This window comes from Anser brachyrhynchus (assembly GCF_964034855.1).
Source record: "Anser brachyrhynchus genome assembly, chromosome: 6".
NCBI classification, from domain to species: domain Eukaryota; kingdom Metazoa; phylum Chordata; class Aves; order Anseriformes; family Anatidae; genus Anser; species Anser brachyrhynchus.
Genome location: NC_137700.1, coordinates 30,176,128 through 30,203,842, shown reverse-complemented (window position 1 = coordinate 30,203,842; position 27,715 = coordinate 30,176,128). Strand labels below are relative to the sequence as shown.

The window sequence follows — 27,715 nt, the reverse complement described above, 5'->3', positions numbered from 1 at the left end:
CTGTCCTCCCATTAAAAACCAATAATAATGATGCCTCCCACAGGAAGAAGAGAGATGAAAGCTGAAAAGCAAGGCGCTTGGGCCTCAGCAGACCGCAGGGGGAGGCCGGCTGCGAATCCCTCGGCAAGGCCACCGCACGCTCCCCAGGACACTGAGCCGCTGAGCACCGGGGGGGCGCAGCCAGCCCCCAGCCCCGCACCGGCCGGCTCCCCCGGCTCCGGGAGCGGGGCCGCGCTCCGGGGCATCCCCGGCACGGCCGGGCCAGAGGCGGGGGGAGGCGCGGGGCCTCCCGCAGCGGGGATGGCTGTACCGGGGGCTGCCGGTGCCAACCTCCCCGTGCCACGCGTGGGCTCCGCGCAGCGCGGCTCCACCCGCCGGCTCCCGGTCGCACGTGGCGCGGCGGCTGCCCGCCCCCCGGCCCACGTGTGCCGCGCCGTGCCGTGCCGTGCCGTGCCGTGCCGTGCCGTGCCGTGCCGGCTCCCCGCTGCAGTCCCGGTGCGGCGGCGGGCGCTGCGGCATGGCGGCGGCGGGCCCGGGGCGCGGCGGCGGCGGCGGCGGCTGGGGCCGGAGCCGTGGCGCCGTGCTGCTGCTCTTCTTCTCGCTGTCGCCGCGGCCGCCGGCCGGGGCCGCCTGGCTGCTGGGGCTGCGGCCCGAGGACACGGCGCCGGGCCGGGTGTCCCTGGAGGGCGGCGCGGTGCAGGCGGCCGAGGGCAGCCGCTTCTTGCTGCGCCTCTACTTCCAGCCGCCCCCCGAGGGCAACGGCAGCCGCGGGCCGGCGGGCGAGCGGGAGCCGCGGCTGGTCTTCATCGAGGAGGCGGCGGCGGCGGCGGGGGGCAAGGCGGCCGCGGGGGCGGCGGCGGCGGCGGGGGCGCGGGGCCCGGCGGAGCGGTGCCGGGAGCGCAGCGCCTGGGCCTCGGACGTGGAGGTGGTGGGGCCGCTGCGCTCGGGGGGCGCGGCGGGCTCGGCGCTGGCCGAGGTGCGGGTGCGGGAGCCCCGCAAGGGCGAGGCGGCGGCGGCGGCGCCGGGCGGGCGGCTCTTCTCGCTGTGCGCCTGGGACGGGCGCGCCTGGGCGCACCACGGGGCGGCGGGGGGCTTCCTGCTGCGGGTCCGGCCGGCGGCCCCCGCGCTGGGCGCCTGGCTGCTGCCGCTGCCCGAGGCCGGCTGGCTGCGGGCGCTGGGCGCCCTGCTGCTGCTGGGGCTGTCGGCGCTGTTCAGCGGGCTGCGGCTCTCGCTGCTCTCGCTGGACCCGCTGGAGCTCCGCGTCCTGCGCAACAGCGGCTCGGCCGCCGAGCGGGAGCAGGCGCGGCGGGTGCAGGCGGTGCGCGGCGGCGGCGGCACCTACCTGCTGTGCACGCTGCTGCTGGGCCAGGCCGGGGCCAACGCGGCGCTGGCCGGCTGGCTCTGCGCCTCGCTGCCCGGCGGAGGGCCGGCGGCGGCGGCCGGAGGGCCGCGGGGAGCGCCCTGGCTGCCGGTGCTGCTGTGCGCCGCCGCCGTCTTCCTGGGCGGCGAGGTGCTGCCCTACTCGGTGTGCTCGCGGCACGGGCTGGCCATCGCGTCGCGCACCCTGTGCCTCACCCGGCTGCTCATGCTGGCCGCCTTCCCCCTCTGCTACCCGCTCAGCCGGCTGCTGGACTGGGCGCTGCGGCAGGAGCTCAGCGTCTTCTCCACGCGGGAGCGGCTGCTGGAGACGCTGCGCGCCGCCGGCCCCCACGGCGACCTGGTGCGGGAGGAGTTGGCCATGGTGCAGGGCGCGCTGGAGCTGCGCACCAAGGTGGTGGAGGACGTGCTGACGCCGCTGGCCGACTGCTTCATGCTCCGCGCCGACGCCGTGCTCGACTTCGCCACCGTCTCCGAGATCCTCCGCTCCGGCTACACCCGCATCCCCGTCTACGAGGGCGACCGGCGCGACAACATCGTCGACCTGCTCTTCGTCAAGGACCTGGCCTTTGTCGACCCCGACGACTGCACCCCGCTGCAGACCGTCACCCGCTTCTACCGCCGCCCGCTCCACTGCGTCTTCAACGACACGCGCCTCGACACGCTGCTCGAGGAGTTCAAGAAGGGTGAGGCTCAGCCCCGCGCCCCCTCTGCACCCCCGGTGGTCCCCGATCGGCAGCCCCCCGTGGCCCACCCTGCGTCACCTCGTGGTGGGACCTGGCAGGTACTGGGGATGCTGGGGGGAGTCGGGCCCTGCATGCGCTGCTGTGGCGGTGACCTTGGTGTCCCCTGGGGGACCAGCCCCCGGGTGGACGGATGGAGGGCCTGCAGTGCTGGCCGCGCCTGGGATGTTAACGGAGACCGTCAGAGCCTTCGGCCTCGGAGGTTGCTGTCCCACAGGTGAGCCTGGCTCGCAGGGCCTGATGTCACAGCGGGGCTGGCATGGGGCACAGCACCTGCCCTGCATCCCTCCCTGGGCAGGGCAGCGCTCACGGCTCTCTTCTGCATGGGGGAGTTCATGGCAGGAGATCGCATCTCATTGCTCAGCTCTCGCGTTTTCAGCTTGGCAGTGAGAAGCAGGTCTAGAAAGTGTTTCCATGAAAGTAGTTAAAAGGAAGAAGAAAAAAAAAGCCTAAACCCTTAGAACAAGCTCTACTTTCTTTGCAGCTGCGATGCTATTAATAATGCAGCAGCTGCCAGCAGCCCCAGCGAGGCTGAGAGTTGTGTTTCATTAACCCTACCTTGAGAATACACACAGCATGCATTTTCTTTTACCCCCTGGGAATTGTGAAGCGCTTCGCTGTGTGATGTTCGGTACGTCATACTGTGGTGCGTGAACCTTTAAGAAATGGCTGCAGCAGTGACATCCTGCGTTATGTAATGCAGGATACGCTCGGCTCCCGGGCTGCCTGTGGCCTCTCTGCTGCAAGCAGAGCTGATCATGTGAGAAGGGCCAATCTGGTCCATCCCAGATACAGAGGAGCCTCTCTGTGAGTCATCCCCACACTAGTTTTTGGAGCTGGGGGGCACTGGGGGATAGGATGTTTCCTGAACACCGGGAAAGCAGTCATCAGATACATGCAGGTCAGCATCCCCTCCGGAGATGCACAGCTGCATCCCCAGCACCGAGAGGGATCGCAGGGAGAGGAGTTCTGTGTGGCACAAAACACTCAACCTCTCTGCCCCGCAGCACAACTGGGGACTCCTCATGTGGTGCAAATCAGCAAACTCCTGTTTTTAATAACAAGGCTGAGAGCAAAAGCATTATGATTGCTCTCTGGGTTCAACCTTGATGAGTTGGAGGAGCTCCCCCTAATACCTCTCTTAACATAACCAGCAGTGTCTCCTCTTCCCAGTTGCTTATGTACCTTGCAATTCTTTCTTAACTCTGTTTTCCTGCATGATGCTACAGTGTCACTGAAGTTCGTGTGAGATCCCCACTGCCTCTACCTTGCCTAGAGAGTCAGCTGTTAAAGATATCAGATGAGGTGGGCACAGTCTCCCCTTGTCAGCTTCCCCTGCATTTTATCTGATTTCCTTCGACGTATCCAACTACTTTTCCTTCCAGATTTGTTTTACAGCCCGGTACCCTATGGATCAATAGACCTATATAAATGGACTTGCGGTTGCTCAGCTCCCTGCCCTTTGCTTGCCCTCCTTCCCCCTCCTCCTCTTAGCTGAAGATGTTTTCTCTGTGTCACTCCCTCAAGTGGCAGGCGCATTAACAAGCCTTGCTACCAGCCTTCTGCTGCCCTGTACTAGCCTTCATCCCAAATGAAGACTTTCCAGCCTTCTCCAGCCTTGCTCCATTAAACTCTTGGCATTTTGCTTCGGGTTCTTCCTCCCCTACATCTGTTTGCCATCATGGTCTTCTGGGACATTTTGCTACAGCACTCATGTAGAGCTGTCCCTAGAACTTCTTTCTGTTCCAACCTCATTTCTCCTTGTGTTTCTTTAAATCACATGGCTGAAAAGTCTTGCTTTTGGTCTTACAAACTAACTCAGCTTGGTGTTTAGCAATTCCAGTTCTTCCCCCACGTGTTCGTATCCCCAGGTGTTGCTGTTCTCTTCCGATTAATCTTTCTGCTATTTGCAGGCCTTTTGTTTACCCCCAGTACCTTGTATTTGTAGATGTCCACCCCAGCCACCCCCAGCCCAGGCCTGAACCCCTCCTAAACTCTCATTTCCCAGTTCCCAACACAGGTTCCTGCTCCAGCTCCTGCTCCGCCACAGGTGTTCGCTCCCAGCTGCCTCCAGTCACATCCACTGCTGTCTCAGCCCAGTTCACTTGACTATTTAATTTCGAAAATAAAGATTTCCCATTTGTAATTAAGAATCTTCATCACTGTCTCATTTTCTGTGTCCATGTGAATTACGTTGAAATATCTCGCTTGATCCAATCGAGATTGCCTTCCCTGGCCAGGTCTTCTGTGACACCTCTAATTAGCGAGCAGGTTCGTTGCTTGTTGGCTCAGTGAGTGGTTAATGAAGGCATTCATCAGTTCACACATCCAAGGTGTCAGCAGGACAGCAACTGCTCCCACTGATAAGGCCCAGTCTCTTTCTAGGAAATTAAAGTGTCGGCTAATGATGGGCATTGCTAACCAGGTCCCCAGGTTCGTGACAAACTTCTAGAGCGACCCTTCTAGATTTCTTTTCCTTCTCCCATGATTAACACTTTTTGTATCCTTTATTTCTTTGGGTTATTGCAGTGTTTATACAAAATACCCATCACGTTTTGTATCTTTCTTTCCTCGATAGCAATATCTACTTCAAGATCTGCGTTTTGCTAGTGATTAATGTTCTGCCACATGCACTATGCCTGTAATGTCATTTTTTGCATAATGCGTAAGTAACATTCAATTTCACTGCCTGAGCTCCTTGCCATAGTACACAAACATTTGTTCTTACTGAAAATGTCAGTATGATTAAATACAGCACTTTGTGACTCTTGCTTACACCTCCGTTAGCGCTTTCCCTTTTTTCTCTCCCCTCCTACTCACTGCTATCACACTGCATTATCCTTGTTTACCTGATGCATTTTCCTCTCATTGTGCTATCCTAGCTATGAAGATTATCAGTTTTCCCCCCATCTCCAGTCTTCAAACAGGTTTTGAAGTTTTCCTTCATTAGTTTCTAGGTATGCCCACAGATAACTGTGTTTGAGCTCAGTTCCCTTCAGATGCGTTGATGTCTGCCTCAAGTTTCATCCACACGCAGCAGAGTCCCCTTTTTCCCCAGCAGGGCTTGGGGCAGGTGCAATTACCCTGCCACGGGCCTGGCAAAGGGCACTTCTGGCTTTTGTAGAATCCAATTGCCAAAACGTGTAAGCCAGATGCAAACAGCAGCACACACTTCAGTAGCACCTGGGGAGTTGGTGTGGTTGCAATGACCAAGAGCAGCGGTGAGCTCCTGCCCCATCGCAGCAGAGACGTGGCCAATCCCTTCCCACCTGCTCTTCCACAAGCATCCTTTGATGCCTGTCTTCTGGAGAAGGATGCTTAAACTGGGGGCACTGGTGGGAACTGGGAAAAACCCAGGGAAGGCTGCAAACAGCAGCAGAGGGGAGAGCTGGCCTGCGAGAGGAACAGCTTGGACCTCAACTCACAGCCTGAGAGAACAGGGCAGCTGCTAAAGCAGTGCTGGAAAATGGCTTTACAGCAGGGTGGGGCAGCTCCAGCTGATGGCAGGAAATGCTTGTGCTAGAGGGCGGTTTTGGCTTGATCTCCTCGGTCATCTCAGAGTACCTGCCTTTATTCTAGGCTCACAGGAGGCCTTACCTCATACACCAGAAAAACTGCTGCACCGTATTTAACAAAGTAAAGCAACATAGAGGGGCAGATGAGGTCCCAGTAAGATAGACTTCAGCTGAGGAGAGTCGAGCTAGGAGGAAAGGTTTATGCACACATTCGGTGTGGAATGCTGCAGGCAATGCAATGCAGTCTGCTTCCCCTCCACCCCCAGAAGATAACCGAAGCGATGTGTAGTGCACCTCCAGCCCTGTGGTCTATGGCGTAACTCCATGGGGAGCACTTCCCTGAGGTGCACCTCCTCGTTCCCTACGTGCCTTTGGGAAGTCACAGTCTCTGCCTGTTAAGTCATTTATGGGTTTTGCTGGCACATTTCCTGGGGGGATTTCTGTATTCAGAAGTGGTACCTTTCAGCGAATAACCTTCGACTGTCGGTGGAAATTTGCTCTTACAGTCATCTTTCTACAGTAGGCAAGAGACTGAGGTGCAACTCAAATTATTCTTCAGTGGTTTGGTGTCTTTTAAAAGACACTAAAAGTAAGTTCTCCAAAAGCAAGCTTCCTGGCTTAGCAGTGGAAACAGCCTGTTTTGTCAAGGACAATTTTGCCCTAGGGTCTGGCTTTGCTTTTAAAAAACACTCCACAGCCTCTATTATTAATAGATTTCCACAAATCGAACGTAGCTGGAAGAGGTGCTCAGGCTTGCCAGGAGCAGGGACCGGTCGCATTTCAGCTGCTTTTCTTACTGCCCTCCTCCTGAGCCCGCAGTCACCGTGAGCACAAAGCACGGCCTGAGCTTTAAACCAGCCTGTAGGAGATTTTTGCGAGCGGGACTGCTGCTGTCCCGGACATCCTGGCGGGATGAAGCCCTGCCCTCTGCAGCCAGTTGTACAAGCTGAGGAGCCCGTTGTCATCCAGGACCCATCCACGTGTGCTGAGCAGCGATCGCCAGGCTGGGAGTGGGTGAGGTGCTGGTACACAAAAGATGGTTTCAATGAGTCACGCTGCGACTCCGCCTGAAACATTACTTTAATTTCCCCCAAAACACCGCGCTAAGTCTCATCGTGTGAACGCTGTGCTGCTACACCCCGCCCCAGCAGGCCCCGAAACCAGTTTGCCCTGGGGAGGCATCCAGCATGGCCAGAGGGGAGCTGTGTCCTCGGGAGAGGCACCCAGCTGCCCAGCGCCCTCAGGGCCTCTGGGGAACTGTGGGAAAGCATAAAGCGTTCCATGCTACAGACACCACAGAAAATGGTTTTGCATCAGCCTTTTGGAAATATTTGGGTTTTTAGCTTGGAAGAGTCTCAGCACCCTCGTAGGCTTCCCTAGCAGCAAGGAACATGCAAGAAAAGCATTTGTGGGCAGGCAGATTGAGAGCCAGGAGGCCGGAGCCCTCTTGTACAGCAGATGGAAGATGAGACTCCGTGTCTGGTCTAATCTCCCTCTTACCCTCCTCATCTGTTTTGTCAACCATAACACATCAACTACTCCAAATAGCTTATGTCCCTTCTTTCCCCCAGTTTTTCTTAGGATTAAGAAAACACCACAGCGGAGTGTGAGAAAGGCTTTTGTACTCCCATAGAGGCAGAAGTAAGCAGATGAAATTCTCATCCCCAAGGAAGTCTGGATTCAGTTAGGATTCACGATTTTCCCTTTATATGGTGCTGATTCCCTGCAGAGCCAGGCAGCCTCACAGCCCTGCTGGGCATCTCCCTGGTGCTCAGGTGCAGACGTGCGTTGCCTCCTGGAGCAGCTCCTCAGGCGTGTGGCTTCATGCTTGGTGCAGGAGCCTGGTGACACAAGAGCATGCTCACTCAAAGTTTTCAACTTGGGGTCCCCAGTTAGTTCAGATACAAGTCTGCAAAGGAGGCTGGAGCTGCTGGCAGCACCCCCAGCCCAGAGAAGAGCTCTGATGAGAAGCACACGGAGAACAGACTTCAGTTGCATTGCAGTTGTTTCTTGAATCCAATTCACTTACTAATTACTATTCTTTTGCTTTCCATTTTGTAGCTGTAAATTATTTGTGCCTGTACCTTGAATTCATTGGAACAGCTTTAGACTTCACAGTAAAATTCACAAAAATAAATTTCATACTCGGAGTGCTCATCACGTGGAACGAGAGACAAGACTGAAGCATCTTTAACATTCCTCTGGCAGAGCACCTACATAAAGAAATGATAAGGAAGTAGTGTGGGCTATATTTGCAGCCAACAGCACTTTCTTTCCCACAAAGAGAGGCATTTCCATGTGTTCAGACTGTGTTCTCCCGCTGGGGAGGATGCTTTGAGGTGGATCTATGCGCCCAAGGTCGTTTGGGTACCAACAAAACCCAAGGCTCCTAAAAATGGGTATAAAAGCTTTATATATCTGTTCGGATGCTGGCTCCTTCCGGAAGCTTTCAGCTGTTTACATTAGCTCTGTAATTTTGCATTTTGAGGCATTAACTTCTCAGAGAAGCTGTTGTTTGAGAAGAGCAGATTTTGTGTGGCTCATAAAGAATTCAGTACAGTTGTATCCCGTGCTGAGCAGACACTTAATCACCTATAGACTTCCTGTGTGAGAGCAGTCCTGCCGAGGCCAGTGGAGCTATTCACACAAGTAAAGTTAATTGCCCGTTTGTTCGAGCATTTGCCAAGCCAAGGCTTTGATTCTCAAGAGTCTCACCGCGCTTCCTTGCAGCAGTGATCTCCCTGTAAAATTCGCATGTGACAGCCTGCTAGCGGTGGAACAGCTCGCCCTTATAACTCATTTCATTGGAGCTATCAAGCAACAATTACAATAGCACGGTTTTTGGAATTGGTTTTACAGATCTTAAAGCTGTTTTAGATCAAGTTTGTTGTTTTGTTTAAGTGATTTATCGCTCTTTATTGTGCTCCCACTGCAGCAGACCTGCAGGGTGGTGCTGGAGAAGACTGCCACCCCCTGCTGTCCCCAGCTGTGTCCCTGTACCACTCTCCTCTCAGACAGCTTTCACCTCAAAAAATTACCCAACTTCTGCCCTCATACCTGCTCCAAAAGCCTCTACCTTTCCTCTGGGCAAGTACAGCAGCTCCCACAGCCAGGCAAACACACCCTCACACAGCAGCACCCCTAGCCAGGGCACTCAGACACCTTGCTGCCCTCCTGAAAGGCCTTTTAAAAGAGCGATGGGAGGAGATGTGGGACCTAGCAGGTGTGGGGGCAGCAGTTAGAAAGTGGTATCGTGGCCCTCAGGGGGGAATCAGAGGCAAGGTGAGTGCAGCTGGAAGCAGTGGGAAGTGCACCCCTCTGGCTGGGAGGGAGGTGTGGGACATTTCTGCGATACGGGCATCAGCTGGCAGGGCAGGGGCTGAGACCAGTGCTCTCCTTGGGGGGCAGGAGCAGCCGCACGAGTTGCAGCCATTTTCCACTTCTGGGTACCTGCTCTGCTTCTAGCGTGGGTGTTAGCCTGGAAACCTAAAACTGGAGGTTTATAGCATGGCTCCGAGTGTTTATTTTCTGTGAAAATAAAGAACCCTTGAGCGCTCTAACAGCCCTCCTGGCTCTGCCCCCAGTGTGGTGAAGCCCTGGGTCTCCTCCCAGCACGATGGTGCCGGGTTATTTCTAAATAACCTGATTTGCTGCTCTGTGAGCGTGGGGCTGGGATCGCATTTCTCTGTGGCCGCCCTAGAGTAAATTATAGTGTCGATGTAGGTGTTTGGCCAAAAAAAGAATTGCCTCCATTACTCTCTGACTGCCTTTAAGTAGCACCTAAGCTTTTTGTAAGGGTTTGGTGGTTTTGGGTTGCATGTAAATGTCATTAACAACAAGCTTTTGGCCAAAAGAAATAACTTTTCCCCTCTCCTCGCTCACCCGAGGACTTGTAGGAGACCAGATGGCCCCAGTGTTTGGGAGTGGGTTTTGGCAAAGGAGTCATTTTCAAAAGTTGGACTTTGCTGAGATGAAACGTAGCTGTTGCTGCTGTGTTGCAGCCAACTCTGCTTCTTTTTGCTTTTTAAGTCTCGAGTTGTGTTGCTTTATTACCCGCCGAACAGACAATGTGCACAAACCCTTGTGTGAGGTGAGGGAAATAGCCTGGCCAGCAGAACGTACCGAATTCTCAGTGCCCCGAGGCTATTGATTTGTTTTGTAAAATGCATCTCCAGCTTTATGGGAAGAACAACAGTGCTACTTGCGGTGATGTTATGTTCTCATTTCTAATTCTGTAGGCGTGGGAGGCAGCGAGCTGCTCTCTGAAATCTTGCAATAAAAGCTTGGTATGAGGAGGAGGGAATTTATGCTGTGGAAAATGCCCAAGCTTTTTCTGTGAGAAATGTATAGTGCTGATCTTCGTCTGAGAAATAGCGTTTGCTCGTCTCGGATCCAGGGCAGGGTTGTTTGAAGGTCGCGTGTTCCCCAGAAGGACGCATTTGGTGGGGCTCCAGGCTGCCCTGGATGCAGAAGTCATCAGCGGGTGAGGAGGGACCTCTGCAGTAGGCAGGAGCCCACCCACATTGCATTTCTGTACCTAAATAGTGGTCCCGTCCCCTGGCCCAGGTGTAAATGGGAGAAGCAGATGCAGAGGCACAAGGAAAACTGCTCCCCTTTCAGGTAACCATTGCTGCTCGAGGAGCTCAGCTCTGGGTCTTTGGGGGGAAAAAGGGTGTTTTCAGCTTTCCCGAGGGCCCTGCAGTGCCCATGTGAGGGGTAGCTTTGTGCAGGATTAGCGCCAGGGAAACAGAGAACAACCAGAAGGGAAATCGTTGGATGTGGTGCTGCTGAAGGACATTTTTAGTGTTTTCAGCAAAAGTAGAGGTCCAGAACTCGTGTGCACTGCTGCAGGGCGTGGGAGCCACACTAAGTAGAGCGGTGCCGTTAGCTGGCAGGTCCGAGGTGACATCTGAGCTGGAAACCCAGGAGCTGTGCGGGGCTTGGGAGTTGGGTTCTAGTCAAGCTGTTGAGCAGGAGCATAAATCAGAACAGACAATAAGGGAAGGGAGAAGTTGAACAAGTCAAAACTGCTTACAGAGAGCAGAGCTGGACACGCGAAAGCAGATAGCGATGTTTAAAGTATGCCAAAAGCAAGAAGCCTGAGAATGTGTCAGCACAGCTGCCAGCTTACTGGGGGCAATCGAGGAAGCTGAAATTGTGATTGAGAAACATGGTGACTTCTGAGCAGGAGTCACCATCACTGCAGCTGAAGGAAGGTCCTGCTCCCAGTCTGTGTAAGGTAACGGGGTGCTGTCAGGGGCAGGGTTTGGAAAAGATGTTCAGGTGCAAGCCAATTGCTTGACAAGGGCTCAGCCTCCCTGTCCAGATGGTTCACCCAATAGTTCGGCAGGAGCCGAGCTGAAAGCTGCAAACAAACATACGCATTTCTGCATTAAAACCAGCTGCTGTTCCGCCGAGCTGGAGGCTTTGCCTGCGTTTAAAGGAAAACTTTCGGATCGGTCCAGACAGTGATGGATAGAAAGATGCGGGGGAGCTGTTCCTGGCAATTTGGTAGGAAAGATAATTAACAACAGAATGAGAAAACACCAGGAGGACGAGGGAAACCAGTAGAGCCCAAGGACGCGTTCACGTTTCTGTGTTGGAGGACGCTGTCTCCTTCCTCCATTAGAGCTGTCTCGTGCCAGTGAGGCAGTGGGTAAGCAAGAAGGAACTGGCACAACGTATGTGCAAGAGGCTGCCAAAGAGCTAAACAGGGGGTTTGGCTGTCCATCTCCTCGGTAAAGAAAGCAAGCAGCCCCAAAGAGCTGGGCAGACTCCTGCAGCACCCCCAAGGCATCAGCCTGGCAGTGGCTGATGGCTTCTTCTTCTTCTTCTTCTTCTTCTTCTTCGTCTGGGTTAGCACAGCCGGGGTGGGTTTGGGTGATGGGGACCGCTTCAAGGTGTGGCTGTGCCCCCCACCCAGCCCTGTCCTGCCAGCCCGCGGTGCTGGGGATACCTCTCGTGGGGTGGGGGTCTCACTGCTCTGCTCTCCCACCGCAGGGAAGTCCCACCTGGCCATCGTGCAGCGGGTGAACAACGAAGGGGAAGGAGACCCGTTCTACGAGGTGATGGGCATTGTCACCCTGGAGGATGTCATTGAGGAGATCATCAAGTCTGAGATCCTGGATGAGACAGATCTGTACAGTTAGTGTCCCAGAGCAGCTACTGCGGTGGTGGGAGCCCACAGACAGATATATGGGAAGGAAACGGGCCAGAGCAAATTGTGGCCCTTCCCCAGAGCAATTAACGGGCATGGTGGGAAAGACGAGAACGATGGAGAGATGCCGGTCAAATGCTAGGGAGTCTTGAATGCTTGAGACAGATCAGCATCAGACTCATGCCCGAGAAATAAGTGTGTTTCACCAGGGAGCTGCTCCTGGGGCCATGATGCCCAGCGCTATTTGTCCACCGCGCTGCTGCCCCAGCCCCACTACAGCGTGAGCAAGACGAGCTCTGCACGTGGGTGCTGCGGGCTCGGTGGGTAACAGCCGCTCTCTGCCCACAGCGGACAACCGCAAAAAGGAGCGCGTGCCCCACCGGGGCCGCAAGCCCCAGGACTTCTCCATCTTCAGGCTCTCGGACAGCGAGATGAAGGTGAAGATCTCCCCCCAGCTCCTCCTGGCTACGCATCGGTTCATGGCAACAGGTACCCTTGTCCCGGGGGATACGTGCGACACGATGCACAGCAGCGGGTGTTCGGGGTCCTGCATTTCCCTGCAGTACGACCAGGCACCCCTGAACTGGTCCTCGTTTGGGCTTCCCACCACCACCAGCAATTTCTGCTTGCCTGGTCCCCCCCCAGGCTTCCCTCTGCCCTGCCAGCACGGTCTGCATCTGGCTGCCCTGTGCAGGGGGGTGCTGATGCTGCGGGGAGGGGGCTGCTCAGCTCCAGGGGTGGCAGGTTCCTGGCACCCCACATTCCCCCCAACAGCCCTGGCCCCGCTGAGCCAGCCTGTGGTGCCTCCCCTGTAGAAGTGGAGCCCTTCAAGTCCCCCTACCTCTCCGAGAAGATCCTGCTGCGGCTCCTCAAGCACCCCAACGTCATCCAGGAGCTCAAGTACGACCGGAAGAACAAAAAGGCGGCCGAGCATTACCTCTACCAGCGCAACCGCCCTGTCGACTACTTCGTTCTCATCTTGCAGGTGCAGGGGCAGAGGGGCCGGGGAGCCCCCTGCTAAGTGGTGGCACGGGGTGGCCCGTCTTGTCTTGCTCCTGGCTGCTTCTGCAGCAGGGGTGGCTCTGGGGTTTGTAAGGGATACAGAAATTCCCGTCTTCTTGTAGGGTGGCAGGGACTCCCGCAGCGGGTCAGTGGGCAGGGGTGTGGGGGGCCCCATCTGAGCGGGTTTCCCTCCTCCTTCCAGGGGAAAGTGGAGGTGGAGGTTGGCAAGGAAGGGCTGCGGTTTGAGAACGGGGCGTTCACCTACTATGGCGTCCCCGCCATCATGGCCATCGTCTCCTCGGGTAAGGGCTCTGCGGGCCCCCTCCAGCCCTGCCCTCGCTTCCGTGGCTGGGAGAAGGGGCTGGACGTGGCTGTGGGGTGGGATGGCACCCAGGACCCTTCCTCTGTGACTCACGTGCCATCAACTGTCATTTCAGATAGTGACGTGCGGAAAGTGAGCAGCCTGGCTGGGTCCTCCTTCCTGCGTAGGTATTTGGGAGAGGCTGGGGCTCTCATACCTCTCCGGCTGGGGGGACGGTGGGCTCACACCCCAAAACAGCAGCTCTGGCTCTGCTGCGGGGTCAGAACCCGCTGAATTCGGACTGATGGGAGGTGCAGGGAGGGATGTTGTTGAGGCACAGGGAGCGGCAGGGGCAGAGGCACAGGTGTGCAGGGCTCACACCAAACCCTGAAGAAGCGAGTGTGAGTAGCGGGTCACAGCGGGGAATGCGGACATGAACCCTTCAGCATTTAACCACTTGTTACATAACCGGGGTTAATTAATAACCTTTTTATTGCCCGGCTATCTTTGGTGTCAGCGGCTGGGGCAGGTGTGAGGCGAGAGCTGGCCCGGAGCAGGGGCGCAGCACGGGAGGGTCGGGCACCGCGTACAGCACCAAGTGCCGGTGTTATCACCCCAACCTTTGCTCCCTGCTGGCTGAGGTTGCTCTGTCAGCTCCTGGTGCTGCTGCCACTGCTTGGACATTTATTTCCAGACGGTTTCGGACCAGGGGAGGACACAGCCAGGAGTTACTGGGGGAGGAGCAGGGAGGAGGATGCTGCAGGGCAAGCTTTCTGGGGAGTTTAGCTTGAAAGCAGCTGAAAACCATTCAGCAGATTGTTACCAGAGCATTGCAGCCCCGCGGAGGGCAGGCAGAGTGCCCCAGGCAGGAGAGCCAGCAGGGAGGGGTGACAGTGTGACAGCGGCTGGAGAAGAAGGCTGAGAGCCAGCAGTCTGGGCTCTGCCTCTGGTTTCTGGGTGAACACTGCCAGCAGTGGGAGCAAGATCAGCTATCGGGAGTGTGTTGCTGACGCTGTGTGTCAGTCTGTCCACGCTTCCCAGCCTGGGAGCCCTGCATCACTGTTGCATGGCCCAGGTGCTTGTTCACAGCACTGGGGTCTGTGTCCCTCCTGGAGTCCCTGTTCCCAGGGCTGGCGAGTGCCTCCCCCCAGAACAGCCCCAGGGGGTGGGAGCTGGGGGGGTGAGGGGAGCCCAGCCTGGGGCTACTGGCACACGATTCTCATCCTCATTTTTCCTCTTGGTCTGTCCCTCTCCTTACCACTTCCTCTTGCCTTGCCTGCCCCGTCCTTCCTCCCACCCCTCTCTTGCAGTGCCTGTCTCGGTGTCCCGTACTTTCGCCTTCAGCAGAGGGGACTCCCTGGCTGGCTCACCAGGTAACGGTGCGTGGCTCAGGGAAGGGGTCCCTGCATATGCCAGGCCTTACCCAGCTCCCGGTGCCCCCACAGCACCCCACACCGGGCAGCCCAGAGGCACGGGGAGCTGCATGGGTGCCTCACCCCCCATGCCCATGAAGAAAGGGATGGGGACAACTGGGAGCCATAGGTGGCTTGGGCTTTTTTTGCTGGGCAGTTTCCATAAGTTTAAATTCCTGCACGTGCTGCTTGTGCTGAGTTGTCTGGCTGCTTGCTGCTGCTGACCGCGGTTACCCACAGCTCTGCGTGCACGCCGCCCTGCTCGGCTTGCTTTCCGGGAAGCCAGGTAATAGAAGGGCGTTCCAGCAGCACAGTCAGCAAAATGGTGACGTTGCCCGTGCAAGGAACAAGCTGCCTTTGTTCCCTAATAAATCACCGGCCAGACAAAATCCATCACGCTGCGTGTCAGAGGCCATCGGTCAATGTGAGTGACGGGCCAGCTGGCCTCTGCAGCCCTGCTCCCCTTCGGGTAGGACACCCTGCACCGGGGACACGTGCCTGCCGGGTGGCCCCGGGAGCACAGCGCCCTGGTGCGCAGAGGACAGAGAGGACCCCCATGAGGGCTTCCTCCAGGGAGGGATGAGCCAAAGGGCCCTGGTGTGCACAGGGCACTGCCTCTGGACGTGACAGGGATCCTCTGGTCCTACTCCAGCACCAGAAGCCCACATGGCAGCACAAAATGATTTCCTCTCATCATTTCTTGCCCCTCTCTCTGCCTCCCCACCGGGCCCCGGCCCTCCCCAGTGAACCGGTCACCTTCACGGTGCAGTGGGCTCAACCGCTCCGAGTCCCCGAACCGGGAGCACAACGACTACGGGGGCAGCACCACGCAGCTCTACAGCAGCAGCAACAACATCTACACTCCCGACTACTCCGTGCACATCCTCTGTGACGTCCAGTTTGTCAAGGTACGGCTGGGCTGGGCTGGGCTGTCTCTTCCTGCGTTCCCAGGGGCATCTTGGTGCCCGCAGAGCCAGCTGAGCCGTGTGAGCATGCCTCTGTGTGCCCAGGTCACCCGGCAGCAGTACCAGAACGCGCTGGTGGCCAGCCGCATGGACAGCTCGCCGCAGTCCCCCGACATGGAGGCCTTCGACAGGGACTCAACCAAGGCTTCGACCACTCGGGGCACCCCACAGACGCCCAAGGAGGACACTACTGCCCTCCTGAATGAGAGGAACAGCGTCATGTGTGAGTCACCCCGCGGGCACCCCTTGCCTGCCATGTGCGCTTGTGCCCCCATCCCTGCCACCATGCCACCCCGCAGCCTCACCGGCCCCGTGTCCCCGCAGGCAGCCGGCCCGAGGGGCCGCGCAGTCCCAGCGAGTCCGTGTGCCTGCGCATGGAGGCCATCCCCTTCATCCAGGAGGAGCTGCCTGAGCACAAGGACAACAGCAAGCGGCAGGGTGAGTCCGTTCGGGGGCAGAGCCTGGGAGCGGCGAGGCCTTGTGCTGTCCCGGGGCGCTGCAGCCAGGCTGGGCTCTTGCAGACAGGGAGTGCTGCGGCACCGGGCTGGAGGCAGAGTCCCCGGGCAGGGAGGCCGGGACCGGCTCCTCTCCCAGCAGCAACGAGGAGACCCTGGGCAAGAGGCTGCTGAGATCGCTGAGTGAGTGACCGACCGGGGAGGGAGCGCCCGGGGTGCTCAGCGCCCTTCTGCCCAGGTCTGAAGCGCGTAGGGCTCGCCCCCACCCGACCCCCTGCACCCCTGGCCCTGAGCACCCTCGCCCCCTGCCCCGGGGCCCCCCCACCCCAGCCCCCTCGGTGCCGCTGCTGCAGGTGGGCGCAGGCAGCGCCAGTCGCCGGAAGGTGAGAAGGTGCCGGAGGAAAGCTCCAACCTCGTCCCGCTCATCACCTGAGCAGCAGCGTGGCCGGAGCACGGTGCTGGAGGCCCACGTGGACCAGAGGTAGGAGCCTGCCCCTTCCTGCGATATTCCTCCCCAGCAAGGGGGAGGGCGCTTGGTTTTAGTAGCGAGAAAATCAAGTTTTCTGTTGTTGAAGCAACGTGGTTTGGAGGGCTCCAGAAAGACCCACCCAGAGCAGACATGGGTAAGGGCAGTCCCACGCAGGCACGCGTAGCCGGGGGCTGGAGATGCAGCAACAGAGTCCAGCCACCCTCAGGGAAGGAGCAGAGGTTGGGGAGAGAGTGAGACCCCGACTCGTGTATTTTCACAGATAGGAACGTGTGTCTGCACCCGTGCTGCAGAGCTCGGTTGGGGTGCGGCAGGGCTGAGCAGCAGCAGGGCAGGCTGTGCACGTGTCTTCCAGGTCTGCAGCATGGGGGTCTCCCGCCGCGAGGCTCACGTCCAACAGCAGCAGGTCTGCACTCGCTCGCTGCCCACCCGCCTGCCCGCGCCGCCCCTCCCTGCAGGACCCATGCAGGCCCCATCCCCAGGCGAGAAAGGATGAGCCCCCGGGGGGGCCAAACCACCCAGGCGGCAGGGACCAGCTCACAGCAGCCCCAGGGCCCTCGCCCAGCTGCTGCCTGGTAGCATCTGGTCTCGAGGAAGAGGTGAAGGAAGGAAAAGGGGAGAAGCGTTCCCTGCGGCAGCGCAGGGAGGGGCGGCCCGACCCGAACTGCCCTCAGCATCATTGCCCATCCCCATCCCCGCGAGGCCCGGAGCCCCTCGGTGCCGGGCGCTGCACAGACGTGGTCTCCACCATCAGGAGAAGATGCTTTTGGGGGGGTGCCACGTGCAGCTCAGGGCCCCAGGACACGTTTGTGCCGTGCCCGGCGCCACGCACATCGCAGCACATGCTGACCATCGCCACAGCCCTCTCCGGGGGGGGACGGCCGCTCCACGCCGCGCTCACCCGTCCTCCCGGGCGAGGGAGGCTCGGGCCGAGCCCCCAGGGGGGCACAGGCCAGGCCGTAGTTTTTGTAGAGGCTGACTGCAACGGGGATATCAGCATTAAAGGTGATTTCTCCCCGAGTGAGGCCCTGTCTGTGTGAGGTGGGGTATGGGAGGCACATGGACGCTTCCCTCCTAGGCCGGGGGGGCTGGGCCAGGCTGGAGGCACAGCAGCAGCCCCGAAACCCTCACACACGTGTGTCAAGGGAGCAGGTAGATGTCCAGATCAACAAATGCTTCACATTTTCCCCCTGCCCTCCATGAACACGGGCTCCTGGGCAAGGGGAGCGGGCCTTCTCTCACTCCTGCAGCCAGGAGAGCCCTCAGCAGCGCGGGGTCAGACCTCAGAGGAGGACTGGGGAAGGAGAAAGGAGTTAATGATACGCCCCTGCAGACACAACAGTGGGATACACATGCTGGAGCACAGCCTGACTGATAACAAATCTCACAGTTCAGCCGTGCTGATAAAACCTCAGCTGGACTAAGTGCACCCCGGCCTGGGGACTGCCCTGCTGAGGAGACAGAAAGCAACTGCCAGGAGGCCAGAGGAAAGCAAGGGCTGGCAAACAGCCTACCCCGAGAGGCTGAAGGAAATGGGGTCGCTTAATCTGTGCTGGTGAAGGATGTGGAGGGGGGGAGAGGAAGTTTTCACATACATAAAAAGCCTTTGGAAAAGAGAAAAGGAATAATCTGTTCTCTGTTGCCATGGTAAGTGGGATAATGGTAATGAGCTTACACCACAGAGAAGGAGAAATTTAGGTCACTCATTAGAAAAAAGAAGTCTGGTAAGTGCAGCAAAGTGCTAGTACCGATCACGTGGGTGGTTCAGGCTCCACACCTAGAGGTCTGTAAGAACAGCAGTACAGGCAGATGTCAGAAGGAACAGAAGTTGGTTCCGTGACTCTTTTCTCTACAATCACCCCTGGAAGTCACCCGTTGACCATCATCACCCCAACTGTGGGTAGACACCAAGAGGAGAAAAAGCCTCCCACCTGTCCCTCTGCACAAAAACTGCCTCTGCCTCACCAACTTGTGTGATGTGAGCTACTGATCTAAGAGGGACGGACACACCAGGGTGCATGAGTCCCCTTGGCCCTACAAGGGAAGCAATAACAGGGGCAGGGAAGATTCCTGAAGGCCATACGGCATTCTGCTTCATTGCAAAGACCCCTGACAATCAAGAGAGACACACTGCAGACACAGGAAGGAAACAAGGCAATTTTCCCCTTTGCTTTCTAAGCTGCAGCACAAGCAAAATCCATCAGGACAGTAGTGACTGTCACTGACTGACCCTGTTCCCCTTTCCTCATCAAGGTTTTGGCAGGAGCCTGCTGTATCAAGGTGGTAATGTCAGCTCCCGAACAGATCTGCAAAGACAGAAGCAGATGGTCCCAGCTCCTTTTCAGTGCCAGAAACCCAGGCTGTTGCTGGCAGAACCCACTAAAGCCAGAGTAGGTGGTAGTTCACCAACAGCGTGCTGACAAGGGGAAGCAGGAAGGATCCACAGGCCAGCAGCTCTGGGCCAGGGAGAGACAGCCAGATGGTGGGGTAACACGCGAGCATCCAGCGAGGAAGCACAGCAGTGCCAGAAAGAGGAAGGAACAAGACAGACGTGAGAAACCAGTCAGCTTCACATGGAGTCACAGGGAGCTCCAAACTACTCTTCCAATAGGGCTGTGCTCCATTAAGGAGCAACTGTGATCATCAGAGATACGGCACACTGCAAGGAGAAAGGGAAACCCCTGAAACACAAGGAGTGAGACAGTGGACAAAGCAAGATGCTAAGACTTTAACCTCAGCCTGAAAGAGGCTAACATGGCCTGAAAGCAGCAGGGTACAAAGGACCTTCAGTGCTGAGCCTTCCTGTGCTAAGTGGTACAGCTCCGCAGCGTGGGCCCTTCCTCCAGCAGTGACCTGCTAACACTGGGAAGACATCACACAAGGCAGGGGTAGTGTTCAGAGATGGAGGTTTAATTTTCTGTCAGCAACACAAAGCAGTTATTACAATTATGAATATTTGCTCGCGTAAGGCTCAGAAATTGGTAGGGGAAAGCCAGCAACGGCCTTGCCCCTCCACAAAATACTATTGAGTAACATTAATTCACAACCCGTATGAGCCCAACTGTTTGGGCTGTTATCCCATAGCGCATTGCACTGGCACTGGCCTTAGCCTGGATCAAAACAATCAGTTACATGGAGTTGATTTGGATGTGCTAAAGATGCAGCTCTAAGTGCCTGAAGACCAGGCTACTGTCAGTCAAATGAGGGCCAAGGCAGCTCATACTGCCCTCACCTCCTGGGGCAGTGGCTTACCATATTGCAAGGAGTATTTCAGAAAAAAAAAAAAAGTCATGATTATCCCTGATTGAGCTACTGCTCCCATCTTTATTAAACCCCAAGAGGTGTGGACAAGGCAAGCTCTGAGCACGGAAATACACGGACTACACACTACAGCTTTGGTGACTTCATGTACGTTTGGTTGTTCCTGTGCTTCATTGGATTTTTGTGACAGCTTCATGGATGGACTTGGCCACATAGTCCAGGTTCTTGGTAGTCAGGCCACACATGTTGATGCGCCCGCTAGCCATCAGGTAGATGTGTTTTTCCTTGATCATGTACTCCACCTGCTTAGCTGGAGAAGCAAATGGACATCAGGTCAGAGCAGTAACCCCACAGCTCAGAAAAGCCCCAAAAAACAGTCAGGACTGCTTAAATCTTCCACAACAAGCAGAAGACTTCCAGCACTGGCCACTAAAATGCTGGTGTTTCAGCCCTGCCCTGCTACAGAGGCAGTGATACCAGGACTCCAGCAAGTTCCCCAAGAGATCCCTGCCTGGCCTGCTTCAGCCCATTTCACCCTTGCTACCACTTTCCTCCCCCGATCCTCCTTTCCCCTCCCTACGGCAGCACCAGGGCACTTTGTACTTACGGTTCAACCCCGTGAAGCTGAACATGCCGATCTGGTCCGTGATGTGGTTCCAGGTGCCCGGGGTCCCCAGGGACTCCAGGCGAGACCGGAGCTCCGAGCGCATCAGCAAGACCCGATCTGCCATCGTCTTCACGTTGTCCTTCCTGCAGCAGGCAGGAAGCAGAGCGTGAGGGCGGGCACCTAGCTGGTTTGGAGCGTGACACTCACGGGGACAGCTTCCCCCTTCCCTCTCCCGCTGGTGACACCTACCACTCGGCAAAGAGCTGCGGGGACGTAAGCGTAGTCGCCACGATGCGCGCTCCCTGGGAGGGAGGGTTGGACCAGGTGGTGCGCACGATCTTCTCCATCTGGGAAAGCACACGCTGCACGTTGTCCGCGTCTTTCCCCACCACGGTCAGGTTCCCCACGCGTTCATCTGCGGACGAGCCAAGAGACGTGAGCCATCGGCCCCGCGCGTCGCTGCAAAGCAGAGCTCTCCCCCCGACCCCTTTCCCAACCCCGCACGCCAGCCCCATCTGTCTGGGTGTGGCCAGCTTACTGCCGGACACTCACTGTAGAGACCAAAGTTCTTGGAAAACGACTGTGCACAGAAGAGCTCAAAGCCCTCGGAGACAAAGTATCGCACAGCCCAGGCATCCTTGTCCAGGCTGCCAGAGGCAAAACCTTGGTACGCCGAGTCGAAGAACGGAAACAGGAACCGGCGCTGGAAGGAGGAACAGTGTTAGAGGGAAACCCCTTCCCCACAGCTTTCACTTCACCCCCCGCTGTCCCCATTAGGGGACAAATGACCACTGAGCTTCTGGGGGAATACAAAAAGAAGCATGGCCCAGCAACACCAGACTAGTGGATTTTCTTTTTACTAGGGGCAAAAGACAACGAAGACTAAAGTGGCAAAGAAGAGGTCAAATGCAGGAGAAAACTCTGCTCTGGAGGATGAGGTAGGGCACGAAATATATACTGTCTTATACCCTAACATCCAGCACCTGTGAAAAGCAGGTGCCCCTGGAGAATCTTCCCAGCGTGAAAAGCCTCAACACAGCCCATTCCACTGAGTTTGGACGTAAAAACTTGGAGGTGTGAGCAGAACTGGGATGCTTCCATCCTCCGAGCCCTCTATCCTCACAGCACAGATGAGCAGCATCCTGTCAGCCTCTCCCTTCAACGCCTGCCCCATGGGACTCTTCCAGCCCCTGCCACATCTCGTGCCATTCCCCAGAGCCCAGATTTGGACGCAAGTCCTCCGGCTGGCTCAAGAGCAACCCGTCCCCTCGGCACGGCTGTAGCCCCACCGGGAGCCCGTACCTTCATAACGGCAGCAATCTGCTTCCACTGGTCCGGAGTAGGGTCTGTGCCCGTCGGGTTGTGCGCGCAGGCGTGGAGGATGAAGATGGAGAACTCCGGAGCTTTCTGGTGAGAGAGCGGGTTTCGGTCGGACGCACTGACAAGGCTCAGCACCCACAGCGCAGGAGGGCTGCGAGCTGCTCTGGGTACCAGCAGTGCTTTTAGCAGAGACGCTCTGCCAGGCACGGGACCACGCTCAGCCCGCCCCACGCCAGGTTTCCTCACCTCCATGTCATCCAGCAGCCCCTGGAGGTCCAGGCCCCTCTTGGCGGCATCCCAGTAGTGGTAGGTCCTGATGTCTTTAAAGCCAGCATCCAGAAACACAGAGTTGTGGTTCTCTGGGGAAAGAAATCGCATTTCAGAAAAGCGGGCTCCACCTCCCAGCAAGCCACCCACCCCAACCCCAGTATGTCCTTAAATTCCCTAAAACACAGAGACAAGTCCCTCTCCCAGAAGAGGAAGGGCTTTCCCTCACCCCCCAGGTCCCTCGGCCACCGACCGACCCGCGCGGAGGCGGCACTCACCCCAGGTTGGCGAGGAGACGTAGACCGGGGTGGCCGTGTTGTTGGTGCCGTTGTACCACCGCCGCAGGAACTCTGCGCCGATGCGCAGGGCGCCCGTCCCGCCCAGGGACTGCACGCTGCCGATCTGAAACGGGGGGGCCTGGCCGTGAGCACACGCGGCACGGGCACCCACCGAGGGGACCCGAGGCGTGATTCCTGGGTCACCCCGCCAGGAAAACCCCCTCCTTCAGGGCTCTCCAGCCACCGGGCCCAACCTGACACCTGTAACTGTAGGCTCCATTTTTTTTTCCTAGTCTTTTTTTTTTTTTTCCCTATTCTGGAGTTTTTTTTCCTATTAATTCACGGCACGAAGATTCCCAGCTGGTCTAAAAGTTGCTCCGTACCAGGAGGGCCGGCTGCTACCTGACTCCAGATTCCTGGGGGGACAACCGTTAAAAACGGCTGCGACAAATCCCGGGCACTGCCCTTCCCCGTAACCACGGGGGGGGGATTCATCGGGGTACGCCCAGCCCCTGCAGCCCACCCAGGCCGGAGGAAACCCTCCAATCCTTCCCGACCGCCGTTACCCACGCCTCTGCCCCCTGTGCCACGGGGCTCCCGGTGCCCTCCTGGTCTCGGTGCCCCTCCCGGTCCCGGTGCCCCTCCCGGTCCCGGTAACTCCCCCCGGTGGTCCCGGTGCCACCCACCCGGTTCTCCTTGATGGCGGGGCTGTCGTCGCCCAGGGCGATGCGGGAGGCGTTGGCGCGGAACTCGGGCAGCCCGAGGATGGGCAGGTACTCGTGGTTCAGCTTGCCGTCACCGGCGATCATCTGCTCCACCTTCCGCACCACCGGCAGCACCCACGGCAGCCCCTCGTCCGTGCGGTAGGCTGCCGGCGGGGGGGGAGGGGGGGGAGCGCTGTCACCGTGACCTTTACCGAGCCGCGGGGGGGCAGCGCCGCCACCCGCGGTCACGCCACGTCCCGCCGCCTCCCCCTTCCCCCCCCGTTAACGGGAGCCCCCCCGGAGGCGGCCCCGCCGCGGACTCACCGCCCACGCCGAGGTTGACCTTCCGCGAGTCGGCGTCCTCCCGGAAATCCGCCGTCAGCTTGAACACGGCGACCGGGGGAGCGCGCGGCACGGCGGCGAAGATGGAGGCGGCGGCGGCCATGGCCGGTGCGGGGCCGGTACCGGGGCCGGTGCCGGTGCCGGTGCGGGGCGCTGCGGGCGGCGCGCGGCCTCTGGAGGAGACGCTCACCTTCACCGCCGGGGCCGGGCGGGGCGGCCGCGCGCCTCCGCCAATCAGCGAGCCGCCGGGCCCCCCGCCCCCGCGCCCTCCGCCAATCAGCGGCGGGCCGGGCGCCGACCGGGAGGTGGCGGCGGGGGCGCGGGGGGGGGAACGGTCGCGGGACGGAGCGGTCGCGGTGACGTCAGCGTCGCGGTGACGCTGCGGCGCCGCTGATTGGTGGGATGCCCACGAGGCCCCGCCCCGTCGTGGCGCGCGGCGGCGCGCCGGCGGGAGTTGGTGGCGGGAGCGGTGCCCACGCGTGGGGGCGCCCGGGGCGCGGCGCGGGGACGGGTTGATAACGGGGGGTAACGGGGGAAGGGGGGGGGGGCGAGCTCCCGGCAGCACCGCGGCCTCCCGCCGGGGCCGGCAGCAGCGGCTGTGCTGGGGGGTGACGGTAGAGGGCAGAGGCGGCCCGTGCATCGCCGCCGCCCCGTCAGCAGCCCGCCGCGGCTGCGGGTCGCGAGCCCCGGAGCCGGCCCGAGGGTGTCCCCGTCCCGCCTCGAGCCCGCCGCGCCCGGGGCTCAGCCCGGACCCGCGCCACTCGGTGACGTTGATGACTTGGTGACAGTGCCGGGTGCTGCACGGCACCGACCCCTAGCCATAAGCCTAACCTTAACCCGAACCCTAACCCTAATCTCATTCCTAACCTCAACCGAAACCCTTCCCCTAACCTAATGGGGAGCACTTGGGCTCCTTGGGGTCTGTGGACACTCCTAACGCAGAGACGACGAGCAGGGAAGCAGCAGATGAGAACAAGGGCGCCAGAGGCAAATGGGGGTAGCCCACCTCTGGTGGGTCACATTTTCGGCTCACGAGGACCAAAGCTCTGTGCGAGTGGGATGCTGCAAGGGGAAAGGCCGACCGAGGCTGCGGAGAGCTTCCCATTCCTGGAGCAGACAGAAACGCAGGGGAGTCCCCAGACTGGCGGCCTCATGCTGCTCTTACTGGTTTCTAATCTGACCGCTCTCCAAAGAGCGCTGGGACACTTGGGGACGGGGCCAGGCCCTTCCCCAGTGCAGTGGCACTGCCTGCTGAGCTGGCTGTGCCAAGCCATCGCGCGGCCACTTGCTGGGGCAGGCTGAGCGGTGCCACTTGCAGGGAAACAAAAAAAAAAAAAAAGCTTTTTCCCCAAATGGCCATGGTTTTGCTCCCCTCCCTCAGGGACTGCCGGGCAGCCCAGCAGTGCTGGTGTGCTCTGTGCCACTGCCTGTGCCTGCGAGGCCAGGGTCGCCGAGCCGGCAGGAGTTACCGGCTGGTGCGGCGGCTGCCCCCAGCCCCGCCGGTGTCGCGCGCCCTCGGCTGCGTGGTTTGGGGCTCCTCTGGGAACAGATGCAGGAACAAGATAGACAGGCACAAAGGAGCAGGCAGCCGGGTGGCTGTGCGTTAGCAACATCCCTCTGGCCCTGTGCTTTCATCTCCCCAGCCTACACAAAGGGTGCCACCAAGACGCATGGAAAAGCAAGAGAAACATGGGAGCGGGCCCCGAGGCAGCCCTCCCTTCATCTCCTGCCGCAGACTGACAGCCAGCAAGGACCTGCCACTCAACGTGAAGGCTCGCACACCTTACCCAGAGCGAAGCAGCCCCCGGGCGTGCACCGCACGCAGGCACGGCCCCCCGCGCTCAGCCCCTCCGGCGGGGGCACAGCAGCCAGCACGGCTCCCGCACAGCTCGGGCACCCCAGGGACATGGGGACCGCTGCCCTCCTGCTGCCTGGAGCCCGTCCCAGGGGACCAAGGCTGGGCACAGGCAGGGTGCAGGCAGGGGCAGCATCACGGCCATTCCCACCGGTGCTGCGCGGGGCCGTTTTCCCAGCCCTCCTCTGAATACAGATGTTTTCTCAGTGCAGGATCCAGACAGAGGAGGGTAAAATGTTTTCATTCCAAGCTCCCGGGGTCAGGTCATGGTTTGTCTAAATGGCTTTTGTTGCTGTAATTATCAGATTAGCTGATCTCTGGCAGCGCGTTTAGGGGCAGCTACATTAACTGCGGACCCTGACACCCCCCTCTCCACCAGCACCCTGCCCAGCTGGGGCAGTGGGTGTGCAAAGCAACGGGGTGGGATCAGGGGTGCCACAAGAGCCATGGGAAAAACTTGAGCTTGATTTGGGGCTGGTACCCAGAACCCAGGAGCAGCCAGCATCTTTTGGGAAGACTCCAACCTGCAGCGCACAGCTGCTGCAGAGCCCCGTCCCAGGCACCTGCCTGCTGCCACTGCTGATGCTCAGCATGCAGACACGCGATGGGGGCACCTGAGGTGTCTCCCCCCTTCAGGGCTGGTGCTCCGGGGGGGCTCTGGGGTGAGGGAGGGGGCTGGTGCCTGGCCGTGGGGAGGGCAGCCTCCAAGCAGGCAGGGAGCTCCGGGAACAGGAGCATGAGATAGCAGGCCAGACGGGGAGACGAGAGAGCAGGGCGAGGGGCAGATAAAGAGGGATCAGGAGTTTCCGGCCCCCGCCAGCCCCTCGCTGGGTCTGTCTGTCAGCACCTCTGAGTGCTGATGGCACTGAGCCCCGAGGCAGCCGGAGCTGCCGGCCCCACCGCGGGGCACCAGCAGAGCCTCGAAGGGGCCCCGCCGCCATCTTCGCAGTAAGCCACAACACCAGCAGATGCTCGGCCCCCGGCATGGCCAGGGGTGGGCAGTGCCCATGCACAGCCCCACGGGTGCCCCCAGTTTTTCCATCAGACAGATTTGTTAAAAAGCAGTTTCACTGCATTTCAGTTTCTGAAGTCTAGTGGTGCCAGAGCGCAACGTGCTGCTAAACGAATGCTTCTCCCAGGAGCAGAATATCTACATCTCCGCTTTTGAAGAGTGTTTCTACCTCCTTAAATGTTTCAGAAAATTTCAAGAGCAAAATGTTGCCTAAAACACCATGTTCCTTCAGGAAGTGTTGTCTTCAGTAAAATATAATAAAAATAATGGGAGGTATATTCCCGTAATTTTTCCTAATTCCATGAAAGAGCTTGGTTAGCTCCAAAGGCAGGCTCTGGAAGCTGGAGAATAGCTCAGTGCAGTGAGGACAAGGCCTTTGTGCTCACAAGAACAAGGGAGCACACCCCCCCCACCTGGGCTCCAACCTCTCCTACCACCGCTGGGCACCACCAGAGGTTCTCCAGTTCCTCCTGTAAGTCCACAGACACATCACTCCTGGTGTCCCAGCGTGAGCGGGTGTGTGGCACCCGGCACCCACCTGCTGGCAGAGGGCAGCAGAGCTGCTCGGAGACCGTGGCCATTGCATGAGCCACCCAGAAAATGAAGCCCAGCGCGCCGGGGCATTGAAGGTGCTGTCCTAAGGGTGCAAAGGACCAAATGGAGAAGGGACTCGGTTATCGGTCCCCAGCATCCCCAGCCCCGGGGTGGGTGAGGCATCGCTGTGTCAAGGCACGGAGTTTTGCGCAGCTGGGGACGGGGGGGACGGAAGCACCCACGGCACAGCCGGTCCCAGCTGTCCCGTCCGGGCAGCGCCTGTCCCTCTGCCTGGCCAGGACGTGGCCAGGGGAGAGGAGCCCAGCTCCTTGCAGGGCACATCGTGCTGCGGGTAGGTTCAGGACCCTGGTGTAGGAGCAGATTTACTGAAAACAATTTATTTAATATAAAAAAATAATTTTCTTATGGCATTTTGGCTGGCGTCAGCCAAGCGCTTACTCACCCGGGAATTCAAACAAAGGCAGCGCTGGCGCCCAGCCAGGGGGTCGGGCGCTGGGTGGTCGTGTCCATCCCGGCCTCGGACCCGCCTCTGGGTCACTTGTGGGCTTGTGGCATGATGTCTCCATTTATTTATTGGAAATGTTTGAACAGGAAATGCTAATGGTTTGAGTTTTGGAGACAGCTGGAGGGGTCCAGCAGGAGCTGCTGGGAAGGGGAGGGTGCGCACGGACGGGGCGGCTTGGGGAAGGAGGGGTCGGTGCCGTCGGTGCTGCTGATGGAGACCTGTCCCCTCCGCACATTTGGGGTGGAGGACCCAGTGGAGATGAGGCTGGGGATGGCTCTGTCAGCTCCACTGCCTCTTCCTCCGCCTCTGACCTTGAGCACCCATGCGAAATGTGCGGCACTGCTGCTGCCAGCACACTGTCCTGCCCACTGCCCACAGCCAGGGGACAGCAACCACGGTCCTGCAGGTCCCATCCGCGTCCCTCAGGGCCTGGTGGTGCCCGCCAGCAGGGGACGGATGGGATGTGAGAGGTGCCTCCCCCTGCAAGGGGGTCGAGAGGTTCCTCCACAGCCTGGCTCTGGAATGGGCTGTTCCTGCATTTGCTGATAACAGAGGAGGTGAAGCCTGACCCAGGAAAGCAGGCAAGATCCGCAGA

At 58.9% G+C, this 27,715-nt stretch overlaps 3 protein-coding genes and 1 long non-coding RNA gene across 11 annotated transcripts in view; 1 reads left to right on the top strand and 3 right to left on the bottom strand.

Moving 5' to 3' along the window:
• Nucleotides 1–1,482, bottom strand: part of HPSE2 (heparanase 2 (inactive)) — a gene marked incomplete at its 5' end in the record, with an annotated part of 109,921 nt that extends 108,439 nt beyond the window's left edge. Inside the window, one exon of the mRNA XM_080597082.1 lies at nt 1,343–1,482. The remainder of the gene's footprint in view (nt 1–1,342) is intronic.
• Nucleotides 164–19,765, top strand: CNNM1 (cyclin and CBS domain divalent metal cation transport mediator 1). Of its 8 annotated transcripts, none has more exons than XM_080597059.1 (13): nt 164–2,063; nt 11,636–11,779; nt 12,141–12,281; nt 12,608–12,777; nt 12,997–13,096; nt 13,232–13,279; nt 14,406–14,468; nt 15,252–15,415; nt 15,518–15,695; nt 15,797–15,910; nt 15,994–16,110; nt 16,258–16,408; nt 16,770–19,765. In XM_080597059.1, exons 1-13 carry the CDS (start codon nt 518–520, stop codon nt 17,452–17,454), a joined length of 3,621 nt encoding a protein of 1,206 aa, XP_080453185.1. In that variant the 5' UTR covers nt 164–517; the 3' UTR covers nt 17,455–19,765. The 8 variants fall into 8 exon arrangements, 7 of the variants coding, with proteins under 7 accessions (XP_080453185.1, XP_080453184.1, XP_080453189.1 ...); XM_080597058.1 differs by having other exon boundaries at nt 14,406–14,474; XM_080597060.1 differs by having other exon boundaries at nt 382–2,063; nt 14,406–14,474; nt 16,281–16,408; nt 16,770–16,908.
• LOC308197109 lies at nt 3,354–8,917 on the bottom strand. Its single transcript, XR_013952581.1, has 2 exons — nt 8,693–8,917; nt 3,354–7,848 (listed from the first exon to the last, which is right to left on the bottom strand). It is a non-coding gene; the product is annotated as an uncharacterized lncRNA (long non-coding RNA).
• GOT1 (glutamic-oxaloacetic transaminase 1) lies at nt 19,304–23,848 on the bottom strand. The gene is made up of 9 exons (XM_080597086.1): nt 23,176–23,848; nt 22,834–23,015; nt 22,148–22,271; nt 21,849–21,961; nt 21,585–21,689; nt 20,835–20,985; nt 20,532–20,697; nt 20,283–20,425; nt 19,304–19,985 (listed from the first exon to the last, which is right to left on the bottom strand). Exons 1-9 carry the CDS (start codon nt 23,831–23,833, stop codon nt 19,846–19,848), a joined length of 1,782 nt encoding a protein of 593 aa, XP_080453212.1. The 5' UTR covers nt 23,834–23,848; the 3' UTR covers nt 19,304–19,845.
• Between the last annotated feature and the right edge of the window lie 3,867 nt (nt 23,849–27,715).

What these genes read in the sequence shown, in the direction of transcription:
- CNNM1 (XM_080597058.1), top strand. Translation starts at nt 518, where the DNA reads ATGGCGGCGGCGGGCCCGGGGCGCGGCGGCGGCGGCGGCGGCTGGGGC. An exon ending in GCATCGGTTCATGGCAACAG is followed by an intron (nt 12,282 to 12,607) that starts GTACCCTTGTCC and finishes CCTCCCCTGTAG; the next exon opens with AAGTGGAGCCCTTCAAGTCC. An exon ending in ACTTCGTTCTCATCTTGCAG is followed by an intron (nt 12,778 to 12,996) that starts GTGCAGGGGCAG and finishes TCCTCCTTCCAG; the next exon opens with GGGAAAGTGGAGGTGGAGGT.
- GOT1 (XM_080597086.1), bottom strand. Translation starts at nt 23,833, where the DNA reads ATGCACGGGCCGCCTCTGCCCTCTACCGTCACCCCCCAGCACAGCCGC. An exon ending in AGATTGCTGCCGTTATGAAG is followed by an intron (nt 20,986 to 21,584) that starts GTACGGGCTCCC and finishes TCCTCCTTCCAG; the next exon opens with CGCCGGTTCCTGTTTCCGTT. An exon ending in CAGCTTCACGGGGTTGAACC is followed by an intron (nt 19,986 to 20,282) that starts GTAAGTACAAAG and finishes TTGCTTCTCCAG; the next exon opens with CTAAGCAGGTGGAGTACATG.